Below are 14,197 nucleotides of genomic sequence, written 5' to 3' on the forward strand. Positions count from 1 at the left end.
TGATGATTAGACCGTCAGCTGGTGTAATGACAGCTTGCTAGGCAGTGTCTCTACACATCTGAAAATAAAATAAATAAATAATAAAATATCGAACCCTAACTTGTCCTAATAAACTAACATACACTGTAGCACTCAACACTTTGATGAACATTGTTACTCAGCTGATAGAGTTGTACCCTTCCTGATGACTTGTCGTACAGAACTTGTATGTCGCTTTGGATAAAAGTGTCAGCTAAATGACTAAATGTAAATGTAAAATGTATATGTGGGGATTATGTGGTGGTAGGGCAGAATGGCTAAGAGTGGGTGAGTGAGTGAGTGAGTGATATTGTGGGTCTATGAGTTTGCCAAAACATGTTCTCAAATAAAAGAATAATTTTCTTCTGTGTGAATATTTGGCTCTCATGTTATCTCATGTCAAGATAAAAAAATAAAATAAAAAAAAAACACCTATAAGACCACACATACCATAACCTGATGTTCTAGAACCGCCTATAAGGCCAGATCTACCATAGCCTAATGTTAGAGAATGCCTATAAGGCCAGATCTACCATAGCCTATGTTAGAGAACTGCCTCTAAAGCAACACTTTGTCCACAAAGACTCAGAGAGGTCAGGCCTTGGTCCTTGGACAGCAGGTTGGCAGCAGTCTCACTCGGACACAGTAAATGTTGGCGTCCCAGGTACCAGGTATATGGTATATATTATGCTAGCAAGAGGGGATGCTGTTGCGGTCATGTCAGTTCAGTGGACACAATGTCAGACTTAACTATACTATATGGCTACTATGGGTGGGACAATACGAGTAATCACGATACAATACTGATATTTGGCCCTTGATAACAATAATATCACAATACATGATCTGCGATAATCAATATATTGCAAGCAATTCTATCTACGATACATCATTATATTTGTGTAACTGTAGAAGAACAAATACCCATAAAAGGGCAAAAAGCAGGAATTATGTATTTATTCACAGAATTGACATGAAAGTTTATCAGATTATTTAGTGTGCATCACAATCTGGCCAACGTTCATGTACAACAAACAATGTACAACAAATTGCATAATGCCACACACGGACCACAACTTGATTATTATTAACTATGTCCCCAACGTAAAACTTTTGTTTTATCTAATAAGAGCTCTTTCAGTATGTTCACCTCATTCCAATATGTTTTTATTGTAGTAAAATAAGATTGTCAAGTCTAAAAGAAATTATATATATTATACTTTTTTTTTTTTTTTTATCAATACTTGGTGTCACTGTATTGATATAATATTGGCACGCAAAATCTCACGATATATTGCTGTAACTAAAAGCAATGCTGAGCCCAACATGCCTCTAAATTACAGTTCTAGATACATCTTGTCCCTGGAATATAGGCTGAATCTCCTGAGTGCCCCAGAGACAGGTTGAGGAAAGGGGAATTTATAATATGAAACATTGCTGTCAGCTGGACAGCTGGGAGGGGGAATTGACTGAGAAGCACTTTCCCCACTCTCAATAGCAACCAATAAAGTTCATTCAACCTTTATTCAAACTCGAGGGACACTGACATTTCCCTAATTTACAGTGTTGTTGAGTATACAATTCAAATAGATAGAATAACACAAAGATAAAACAAGATACAAATTATGTGATTCCAATTGCCAGATAACATCAACTTGTACTACCTCTCTGTGGGCTGCTGTACTTGCTCTCATTATATAACCATAGGCCAGTATTTACTGTTCCCTTCTTATGATGGATTTACATGGAACACTGAATGCACCCATTACCCAATGTTTTGTCCTGTACAGTTACTTGCAACAATAACCACATGATCACAACAGGAGGCATATAGGCCTACGCAGTCCAGTCATAAATACCATTTCTTATTCTTTAATGTTAGATTTTTGCAGGATAACATCGGTCACCAGTAGTATAGGGTAACTATGGTGTGCAGAGTCCTAATCTAATAATCATACAACCAAGAGCTTGATTACCAAGGGGCTTGAATAAATTGATAAATGAAATTCACAATAAACATATTCAACTATCCTTTTTGACTTGAGAATCTGACACAAGAGAAATCTGGTTGGTATGTATATACACAGTAAATTTCACAGAGTAAAATCTACTCAGTTTGAGTCAAATCTACTCAGTTTTGAGTAAAATTTACTCTGCGAAATGTACTGCCTACTTCTATTTCAACTTTTAGAGAAGGGATTGGCTTCAGTTGATATGAGAAACCTATCGTGACATTTCTGAATTGATGCTAAAAGCAGTGAAATTACACCATAATAACGCAAACCGCAAGTACATGGCAATGCATTACGAAATTTGGGATTATTACATTATACTGTATGATCGCAACAGCACTTAAACCCGGCACGCGCACGTAAACACACGAACTAATCGGTCTAGGCGCTCATCTTAAATAAAATAAATGAAATACATAATAAATAAAGAAATTGGTATGGGTCATGGGTATATATATATAGCCAACCTTATCTGCCTAAGTGCCTATACATTCTTGTAAACAAACGGAGAATATTGTCGAGGTAACAAGAACACCTGCTATATCGCCTAAGCATAGCTTCCTAAAACAACATAACTATCATATCAGCCTACTACTGACAGTGTAGAAGAAACCCAAATGAAATGATACATATTAATAACCTACCATTGACAAGTGCCATTTCCCCATATTTTGAGGCGCTGCGAGTGGAAGCGTCCGATAGTAACTTAGGGAAACATCCTTATTCTGCTCTTGTTACTGTAGTGTCACTAGTGAGCACGTTATGAAGACGCGCTGTTCCAAAAGGATGAAGTGTTGACAGTGTTATAGATCCGCAGGATAGGCTATAGCCTATACTTATTAAGGACGTCGCTCTCTCCCAACAGTTCAATTCTCCTCGAATACCATCTGTCGATCGTAAAGGCTTTGTGTTACATTGAAGTCGATAGATGATCAAATCAATCAATGCTATACTATACAACTAGCCAGATGTCGAGAGGGGACGGTGACAGCGCAGCCTCGGAAGCTGATGAAGAAATGGACATTCGTGACAGCTCCCCTGGGCCCTGGCTGATATAATAATTCAGATTGTATTGACCGGTGAGCGCTAAAGGGCAGACGGTCATCACAATACTGTATGATACAGTGGGCGGGACCAGGCTCAGCACGCCGCCACCACCACATCAACTCAATAACTCATTCTTCCAACTGATAAAGACAACATTGGTCACACTAGCGTGGATGATAAAATAGTCAATTCATATGCTCGTGACGTGCCATGCTTACCAATATTTACCTGACATTTCATTACAATCACGATTCACCTGTTTGCCTATATACCAAGATATCTGCGACGGATCTATTTTTAAATTATGCAAATGACCAGAGGTGGAACATAACTACTTACATTTATTCTAGTTACTATAATGGAGCAGATTATTATTATTGTTGTTGTATTATTGTTTTCGAGTACAAGTATTTACTTCTACTTAATGAGATCTGTCATAAAACATTCTCATTCTGGACATAATTGACAGACGTTTTGTTAGTGTGATTAAAAAAGAGGACCATCCTCAAACCCTGCATGCTACTTCAAATGGCCAATCAAAATATTTGTAAAAACCTAACCAGAAGTAGGCTACTTGGTTAATTTAGGGGAAACTATACTAATACTATACTACTACAATATGAACTTTGATGATGTGCGGATATCCGTCAGTGGCTCTTGTATAGAGAGAGTCAGAGTATAAATATGATGCAGCTTGACGAGAAATTTACATTTAAGTTCCATGTGGACAATCTTGCCTCTAAACTGCGACAGAAAATTGGTTTCCTGTACATAAACAGATCCAATTTTCCTCTATTTAGTAGAAAAGGGGGGGGTGGGTGGGGGACACTGTGCAACTGAACAAGCAAAACTGTACATTGGAATATTGACAAGACCATACTTGGTCATTTACTGTACATTGGGGGGGGGGGGGGGGGGGGGTTGTGTTAGGACATTTACAGGGGCCAGTTTAGAATTGCAGTCTCCCGTAGGTGTTTTGAGTGTTTTTGAAAGTGGGTAGTGATTCACATTCCTTTAGGTTTGGGTAGGGCGTTCCACATTGATGTGGCATAATTGCGAAACGTGTTTAGTCCCTTGTTTGAGCCGAATCTGGGTTTAACATGATTTGTGGAGCTCCCTCTGGTGTTGTGATCGTGGTATTCACTGACCTTTGGGAAGTATTTTGACATGTACATGGGTACCTTGGTCGTGTAGTGTATCTTGTAGACCAGGCCCATTGCAAGTTGCTGTACTCTGTCGTCTACTCTAAGCCATCCTAGGTTGTCAAAGTGGGCAGGGGTGAGGTGGGTTCTAGGAGTAAGGTCAAGCAGTAGTCTGACCAGTTTGTTTTGAGATGTTTGTAATTTTGTTTTTAGCGCCTTTGAGGTGCTTTGGTACCATGAGGTGCAAGCATAGTCGTAGTACCCTTGAATGAGTGCTCCTGCCAGAGTCTTCAGGGTATTCTTGTTTACCAGAGAGGAGATCCGGTACAAGAATCGTGTTCTTTGGTTGACTTTTTTTTATTACATTGGATGCCATTTTGTCACAGGAAAGATTTGCCTCTAGGATTACCAGGTAGGTAATATCGTCTTTCCTTGTGACAATATTGTCACCCACTGTAACTGAGAAGCCGTCGGTCTTGCTGAGTTTGTTATTTGAACCGAAGAGAATGGACTCTGTTTTGCCCATGTGTGAATGATAGTTTGTTATCAGCGAGCCATATGCAGATTTTTCCTAGTTCTGAGCTGAGGGTTTTCTCAACCTGTAACTTGTTCTTGTCAGAGACCAGCAGGGCTGAGTCGTCCGCAAACAGGAACAAGTTGCAGTCACAAGCTGACGACATGTCATTTGCATAAATTAGGAACGTGTGGATGCGTGTGGATGTGTGTGCTTTGAGTGCATTTGATGGTTGTTACATAGTGTTATTGTCATTTAGCATTCTGATGGCCTGAGGATAGAAGCTTCTTCTGGTCTCTCTGTGCTTGCCATGATAGGGTGGGTTGGCCTTCTGCAACAAACACTGGTATTTATTTATTTTTAAAGCCCTTATTGGTAAACAACCTGTTTATATCTCTTCACTGTTAGATTGGAATATTGGAACCTATTCAACTCGATCGAATGACTGGATGGTTTCTCAAGTTTGTTCTGATCTAGGGAAGGCAGCCTTTTCCTTTGATGCCTCTAACTGATGGAATGTCCTTCAACTCTCTGAAATTGGAGGATCTCCCTTCCCTTGGAATGTCTAAACGTATGATTTCAGACCATTGTGTGACTACCTGTAACTGTTCTTAGCTGATCTTTTTAAATTATTTGAAACTTTTTTTATTTTTACTCTGGTGTTTAAATGTCTGTGAATGTTGTTTGTATTATGTACCGTTTACATTTTGTACAATCGTCGTTTCTGTAAATGAGAAAAACCTCAGAGACTTACGATTTTAAATAAAGGTTGAAATGAAAAATACTGGAGCATGCGCAAAATCTGCATGATTTTAGTTTGAAATTAATATTTACTTGAGTAATTTTCTAGATTAGATTAGATTCAAATGTATTGCCATTATACAGCACACAAGTACAGTACAACGGAAATAAGTTTGGCATCCAACCAGAGTGCAAATGTAGCAGTAAATATTGCAACAGCAATATACAATGTACAGGTGGTTAAACTGGGTACAAAATATACAAATTAGTACTACTGAGTGTAGTGCTAATCAGATGAATGTACAGAGGTGTACAGTATTATATAAATAGAGACAGGATGACTACTGCTGGCCAGCAGCGTAACTAGTAAGAGTATAGGATATGTACAGTACATATATAGATATAGTAAAGAGCTGTGTGCAGGTAAATACAGCGTCAATGTGGCACAGAGTTCAGAGAGATGACAGCTGAGGGAAAGAAGCTGTTCCGGAGTCTGCTTGACTTGGACTGGAGGTTCCTGTAGCGTCTCCTGGAGGGGAGGAGAGCAAACAGTCCTTGTGGGGTGAGAGGTGTCCTTGACAATGCTGCGTGCCTTCCTCAGACACCGTTTGTGATGATAGACTCAATAGTAGGGAGTGGTGTACCAGTGATGCGTTGGACGGTTTTCACCACCCTCTGCAGTGCTTTCCGGTCTGAGGCAGTGCAGTTGCCGTACCAGCCTGTGATGCAGTGAGAATGCTTTCAATGGCACACCGGTAAAAGTTCACCAGAATCTGAGGAGACAGGTGGGCTTTCCTCAGTCTCCTCAGGAAGAAGAGGCGCTGGTGAGCCTTCTTGACCATATTGCTGAGGTGTTGAGGTGAAGAAAGGTCCTCGGAGATATGGACTCACAGGAATTTTAAGCTGGAGACACTCTCAACCTCCATCCCTTCCAGACAAGTAGTCTTCCTCCAACTTAAAGGGGGATTCCAGTGCAAAGCAACATTAATAATAACTTCATTTTATATAGCGCCTTTAAAAGACCCAAGGTCGCTTTACAAAAGTAACAAACATAGTGGACAGACACAACATACAATGTGAGAAATTAGGGGTTAAAGGCCAAGTTGAAGAGGTGGGTTTTGAGTGAGTCCAGAGTTGGGGCGTTGCAGAGTTCTGCGGGGAGGGAGTTCCAGAGGGTGGGAGCTGCCACACTGAAAGCTCTGTCCCCGAAAGTAAACTCATTTACCAGATTGAGGCATAACTGCTTCATTCTCTCAATGTGGCTGATCACCAATGTGATCTCTGCTCAGAATAAGATAATTTGGTGTCAATGTCGAAGAACTATGACAGTGGAATTTCCTGATACCTTGATCAATCAACTTCCAACTCTCTCTCTCTCGCCAGGTAACAGAGTAACTGAAATCCATGTTCATCCCCTCCATTCCTTGCGTGTGTTTGGTAGGTGTGGCAACCTTTGATTGTCTGACACACGCCCTTTTTTTAAAGCTGTGTAATGAAGTAGTTTCGGGCCATCTCCTGACAATACGTAGTGAGCTGGCTGCAAGATCAGTTTACACTGTAGTAAAAGAAACTTTTCTACAAATACAAGAGACCCTGAGGGGAATTCTCCTTTAAGTAAAATATTTATACTTCTACTAGTGAAATTACTAGTAGAGTAATTTATTTCAGTAATACCCTTTCCACCTCTGCAAACAACATCATGCAAATGCTAAGTATGTAAATGTACACTTAAACAAAATGTCTGTGATGGAATAAGCTACTATGAATTGGATTGCAGATCTGGCCATCATTAGCAAAAAAGAGTAGTAACAACAAAGAACAGACCACCACCAAAAACAATTAGGAGCAATGTCACAAATGCTAGCACTTGAAAAGTGGCAAAGTGCGATCATACGGATGCTAAAGATATCATGTAAGATGCAAGAGAAAAAGCTTGCGATACCAAAGAGAAAATGTATTCAAAACAACACCAAGAACACAAAGCCGCCTCCACAGAATCCAGTTGGGACAGTTTCTCTTCAAGTAAACTCTCTAGCACCATTAACTATAGTATGCAATGGTGTCTGGGTGTGGTGTGGTTTGGGGAAATGCCAATGCAAAACAAGTCTGATCTGTTCCTTTCCAACTCGTTGACTGCAAGGGAAACTGCACAGTTCAGGGGTAAAATATCAAACAAGGACAAGAATTAATTCATACTGGTGCAGAACTGATCTATAGATAAATAAATAAAAATAAGAATACAAACAAAAAAAAATGATGTCAGCTAACAAACTAAGAGTCTGTTTACTAGTTTCACCAATTGAAATATGGCAGAACGGTTGCCATGGATAGATGAACCCGGCTGGCAGCGCCACATAGTTTTACCCCTAGCTGAGCAGATGGCATGTCTTTAAACTGGCCGTCCACTTCTCATTAGGCAGAGCACGGCCCGAGTATCAAAGGGGGGAAATGAGCGACCTCGTTTGACTAATGAGAGTTCTCTCCCTTTCTCCACTGAAAATCCACAGCCTTCTATGTTCGTCCGTGGCACCTTCCGTCTGTCCACGGAGGACAGAACAAAAGAAGAGGGACGGCGACGGCGAAGACCTTAATTAATGCTGATTAGACACATGGATGGCTGATGAGGTGGCAGACGAGTGAGGGGAAACATGTAAGCATGCAAGAGTGCGAGTGAGTACACACACACACACACAAACACACACTCAAAATGTATCTACATTCATATGAATCTTTTCTTACAGGTTGGCTATACATGATGAATTCATTTCAAAACATCACGGAGGGCAATGATGAAATGAAACGTTTTTATCAGGAAGAAACAGCACTTCAGGAAAGATAGAAACTTCCCAGAGAGCTTCCTTCCCCTCCTCAGTGTCACAAATAGCTCATGTTGTATGACGTCTCCAGTGAAACTGTTGAGCAGGAAACAATAGCAGAAGTTTGCAGAGAAACAGCTGATGCAAAGCCACCTTACTCAAGAGGGACATGACAGCTATTATATACTGCACACTACACCCACCTTACTCACAGATAGGATTACGCTAGTAGTGAAATGACCCCTAATAATTCACCGCTCTGTTACCATGACGTACAACTGCATCAGAGGATACATGATTTCAGGTCATAGTATACTGTAAATCAAGTACAGTTTAGAGGAAGCGTGTTTTTCCCACACCAGTATAAAGCCAAAGTGCATTGGGTTCATCGCTCAGACTGTCTCACGTCGCTCAGTTGTGTTGTTGAGCCCTCGTGCCAAAGTCATCACTAACAACTAGGGATGGAACGATATTCCCATCTCATGATAAAATTCAATACACAATATGGGGTTCATGATTTGATATAACAACGGTATTTTTCGGAAGGAGCTGACATTATAGTAGTGTTACATAAGGGCAAATGTATTGCATTCTCCAATTCTACGGTTCTTAATTTACACATACAGTAGCTAGTGACGGTTAAGACATATTACAGCATAATTCTAAGCTGTACTGGACCACTGCTACCATTACTATCCAGGTTGGAGTTTTCAAACGCATCTTACCATCAGGATCATCTGGCTCCCAATACTAGAATGCATTTGGGAAACCTGAACCACTTACCTCACAGTGTATATGAAACCACTACTCCACTAACCTCAGTGTATATGAAACCACTACTCCACTAACCTCAGTGTATATGAAACCACTACTCCACTAACCTCACAGTGTATATGAAACCACTACTCCACTAACCTCACAGTGTACATCAAGTCAACCACTACTCCACTAACCTCAGTGTATATCAAGTCAACCACTACTCCACTAACCTCACAGTGTATATCAACCACTACTCCACTAACCTCACAGTGTATATCAACCACTACTCCACTAACCTCACAGTGTATATCAACCACTACTCCACTAACCTCACAGACAGTGTATATCAACCACTACTAATTGTCAGATGCAGTCAGGTTCATTCTTATTTTACTAGGTCAGCTGATGATGGACAGATTATGTTACCACGTCCAAAATCAAATGCTTTAAAGAGGACTGTTGTTTATCGTGCCATCAATCATTGGAATAACTGCCCACTGAACATAAGTAAATTGAATAGTAAAGTGTCTTTCAAATACCACCTGAGAATGCACTACTTAAATATGTGAGCAAAATATTCTGATGTTGATAATGATGTCTACAATGTTTTACTGTTTTTAGATTATCATTGTTAATTGTGATTGTCATAAATGTATCTCATGTTGTTATGTTTTGTGTTTTCTGTTATCTTTCTGTGTGGACCCCAGGAAGACTAGCTCACCACTTAGGTGACAGCTAATGGGGATCCTTTTAAACAATAAACAATACTCCACTAACCTCAGTGTATATGAAACCACTACTCCACTAACCTCACAGTGTATATGAAACCACTACTCCACTAACCTCACAGTGTATGGCAACCACTACTCCACTAACCTCACAGTGTATATGAAACCACTACTCCACTAACCTCAGTGTATATGAAACCACTACTCCACTAACCTCAGTGTATATGAAACCACTACTCCACTAACCTCAGTGTATATGAAACCACTACTCCACTAACCTCAGTGTATATGAAACCACTACTCCACTAACCTCACAGTGTATATGAAACCACTACTCCACTAACCTCACAGTGTATATGAAACCACTACTCCACTAACCTCACAGTGTATATCAATATCAACCACTACTCCACTAACCTGACAGTGTATATGAAACCACTACTCCACTAACCTCACAGTGTATATGAAACCACTACTCCACTAACCTCACAGTGTATATCAACCACTACTCCACTAACCTCACAGTGTATATGAAACCACTACTCAACTAACCTCACAGTGTATATGAAACCACTACTCCACTAACCTCACAGTGTATATGAAACCACTACTCCACTAACCTTGATTGATTGATTGATTGAAAACTTTATTAACAGATTGCAGAATGGGTACAATACAGTACAGCTCAATACACACAATTGTTAAGGGGATGCAGACCAGAGAAAGACTTTCGTCTTGTTTACATCAGGGTCCCCCATTTTCAATTCATCAGGACATATATGACATACATGACATACAGATAGTCAGTACTGCTACATCTATACATTTATGACATACCAGATTTGCAAATACAGTACTGTTTGTGATACAGAAGGAGTCAGGAAAAGGGAGTATATACATTTGACGTAGAAACTGTACATTGGAGGAGGTTGGGTGGGGGGGGGGGTTGGGTACACTGGGATATTGACAACCATACTGGGTAATCTACATTGGAGGTGGTTGGGGGGGGGGGCACACTGTATATACAAGCAAAACTGTACATTGAGGGGGGGGGGGGGGGGGGAGACACTGTACAAACAAACAAAATTGTACATTGGACTATTGACAAAACCATACTAGGTAAATGACTGTACATTGGAGGGGGTTGGGTTAGGATATTTACAGGGGCCAGTGTTGAATTGCAGTCTCCCGTAGGTGTCCCTTGAGAGAGGTTTTGAAAGTGGGTAGTGATCCACATTCCTTTACAGCTTTGGGTAGGGCGTTCCACATTGATGTGGCATAATTGCGAAACGTGTTTAGTCCCTTATTTGAGCCGAATCTGGGTTTAACATGATTTGTGGAGCTCCCTCTGGTGTTGTGATCGTGGTATTCACTGACCTTTGGGAAGTATTTTGACATGTACATGGGTACCTTGGTCGTGTAGTGCATCTTGTAGACCAGGCCCATTGCAAGTTGCTGTACTCTGTCGTCTACTCTAAGCCATCCTAGGTTGTCAAAGTGGGCAGGGGTGAGGTGGGTTCTAGGAGTAAGGTCAAGCAGTAGTCTGACCAGTTTGTTTTGAGATGTTTGTAATTTTGTTTTTAGCGCCTTTGAGGTGCTTTGGTACCATGAGGTGCAAGCATAGTCGTAGTACCCCTGAATGAGTGCTCCTGCCAGAGTCTTCAGGGTATTCTTGTTTACCAGAGAGGAGATCCGGTACAAGAATCGAGTTCGTTGGTTGACTTTTTTTATTACATTGGATGCCATTTTGTCACAGGAGAGATTAGCCTCTAGGATGGAACCCAGGTAGGTAATTTCATCTTTCCTTGTGACAATATTGTCACCCACTGTAACTGAGAAGCCGTCGGTCTTGCTGAGTTTGTTATTTGAACCGAAGAGAATGGACTCTGTTTTGCCCATGTGTAATGATAGTTTGTTATCAGCGAGCCATATGCAGATTCTGCCTAGTTCCGAGCTGAGGGTTTTTTCAACCTGTAACTTGTTCTTGTCAGAGACCAGCAGGGCTGAGTCTTCCGCAAACAGGAACAAGTTGCAGTCACAAGCTGACGACATGTCATTTGCGTAAATTAGGAACAGTAGCGGTCCTAGTATGCTTCCTTGTGGAACACCACAGCTCACTGTGAGGGGGGGGGATAGGGTACCGTTTACCTCCACCATCTGTTCCCTCCCCTCAAGGTAGGATTGCATCCAGCTCACTGATAGACTATCAAAACCAATTGCTTTTAGCTTGTCAATCAGAATGGAGTGATTGACCGTGTCAAAGGCCTTTTGTAGGTCCAGCATGACCATGCCGCAGTATTTGCCTGCGTCCACCTCTTGTTTGATGTGGTCATTCAAATAGAGAAGGCATGTGTCAGTGGAGTGGGATGTTCTGAAGCCAGATTGGAATTCGTAGATTCGATTTTTTTCCGCTAGGTACTTTTCGACCTGTTCGTAGACTATTTTTTCCATGACTTTCGAGATGGAGGTGAGAATAGAAACAGGGCGGTAGTTGCCTGGGTCTAATTTGCTGCCCTTTTTGTGCAGAGGGGTCACCCTCGCAATTTTGAAGTCCTTGGGGACGTGTCCCTGTTTTATGGAGAGGTTTATTATGTGTGTGATGATTGGGGTGATGGCGGCTGCTGAGTCTCTGAGTGTATATGAAACCACTACTCCACTAACCTCACAGTGTATATGAAACCACTACTCAACTAACCTCACAGTGTATATGAAACCACTACTCCACTAACCTCACAGTGTATATGAAACCACTACTCAACTAACCTCACAGTGTATATGAAACCACTACTCCACTAACCTCACAGTGTATATCAACCACTACTGCAATGGGCCTGGTCTACAAGATACACTACGCGACCAAGGTACCCATGTACATGTCAAAATACTTCCCAAAGGTCAGTGAATACCACGATCACAACACCAGAGGGAGCTCCACAAATCATGTAAAACCCAGATTCGGCTCAGACAAGGGACTAAACACGTTTCGCAATTATGCCACATCAATGTGGAACGCCCTGCCTAAAGCTGTAAAGGAATGTGAATCACTACCCACCTTCAAAAACACTCTCAAAAAACACCTACGTGAGACTGCAATTCGAAACTGGCCCCTACAAATGTCCTAACCTAGTTGTACAGTAAATGACCAAGTAAGGCTTTGTCAATATTCCAATGTACAGTGTAAAATGTGTGTGTGTCCCCTACCCAACCCCCCCCCCCCCCCCCCCCCACCTCCAATGTACAGCCCTCACCCAACCCCACCCCACCAACCTCCTCCAATGTACAGTTTCTACGCCAAATGTATATACACTCCTTTTCTGGACACTTTTGTATCACAAACAGTACTGTATTTGCAAATCTGATATGTCATAAATGTATAGATGTAGCAGTACTGTCTATCTGTATGTCATGTATGTCATATATGTTACGATGAATTGAAAATGGGGGACCCTGGTGTAAACAAGTCGAAAGTCTTTCTCTGGTCTGCATCCCCTTAACAATTGTATGTATTGAGATGTACTGTACTGTACCCATTCTGCAATCTGTTAATAAACTTTTCAATCAATCAATCAATACTCCACTAACCTCACAGTGTATATGAAACCACTACTCAACTAACCTCACAGTGTATATGAAACCACTACTCAACTAACCTCACAGTGTATATGAAACCACTACTCCACTAACCTCACAGTGTATATCAACCACTACTCCACTAACCTCACAGTGTATATGAAACCACTACTCAACTAACCTCACAGTGTATATGAAACCACTACTCCACTAACCTCACAGTGTATATCAACCACTACTCCACTAACCTCACAGTGTATATGAAACCACTACTCCACTAACCTCACAGTGTATATCAACCACTACTCCACTAACCTGACAGTGTATATGAAACTAGGGCTGGGGGGATAAAACGATAACCATAATTATTGCGATATATTTTAATAATCGATATAGATTTTTGTTTGTATTGTGACCTGCAACAGGGCAGCTTTAAAACCAGAGACAGTGGACAGACTTGTCTTTCTTGCCTGCAACTTAAAGTAATGGCTTTGCTTACGTCCAAATGACAATATTGACCAAATTGAGATTTATTTTTATCTTGTCCATTTATTTAGTTTGCTTTCTAATTTAAAATACAGTTTGAAACCGTCTGTACACAGTAGGCTATGTGTGCTAGCAGAGCTAGTCTCCAGTCACGAGTCACGGTGCACATGTGCGGTGGTTTGTCCACCAAAAAAGCGCCAAAAGATAGAAAATAAACTAGCAGAGCCAGAACTGTTCAACTCCCCTGGAGGCCTATTCTTTAATCCCAGCCGAAGAGTGCTGCCGAGTGCTTCCGCGTTTTCCCTGATTGGCCGCGACACGCCCCGCGGCAGAGCTTGCGGCATTAGGTAGCCGTAATCCCAGC

General features: G+C 41.2%; 1 protein-coding gene across 3 annotated transcripts in view; it reads right to left on the bottom strand.

The window, feature by feature from the left end:
* Positions 1–14,197, bottom strand: part of rgl3a (ral guanine nucleotide dissociation stimulator-like 3a) — a 46,709-nt gene that overhangs the window by 30,388 nt on the left and 2,124 nt on the right. The window contains exon 1 of one of the 3 annotated variants that reach the window (XM_084318568.1): positions 2,675–2,753. The exons of the other annotated variants lie outside the window; for them this stretch is intronic. Coding sequence (XP_084174694.1) covers positions 2,675–2,698 — 24 coding nt within the window. The 5' untranslated portion in view covers positions 2,699–2,753. Of the gene's footprint in view, positions 1–2,674; positions 2,754–14,197 lie in introns of those variants that run through there. 3 annotated transcript variants of the gene reach the window in all.

Source organism: Notolepis coatsorum (genome assembly GCF_963971535.1).
Source record: "Notolepis coatsorum genome assembly, chromosome: 7".
Classification (NCBI taxonomy): domain Eukaryota; kingdom Metazoa; phylum Chordata; class Actinopteri; order Aulopiformes; family Paralepididae; genus Notolepis; species Notolepis coatsorum.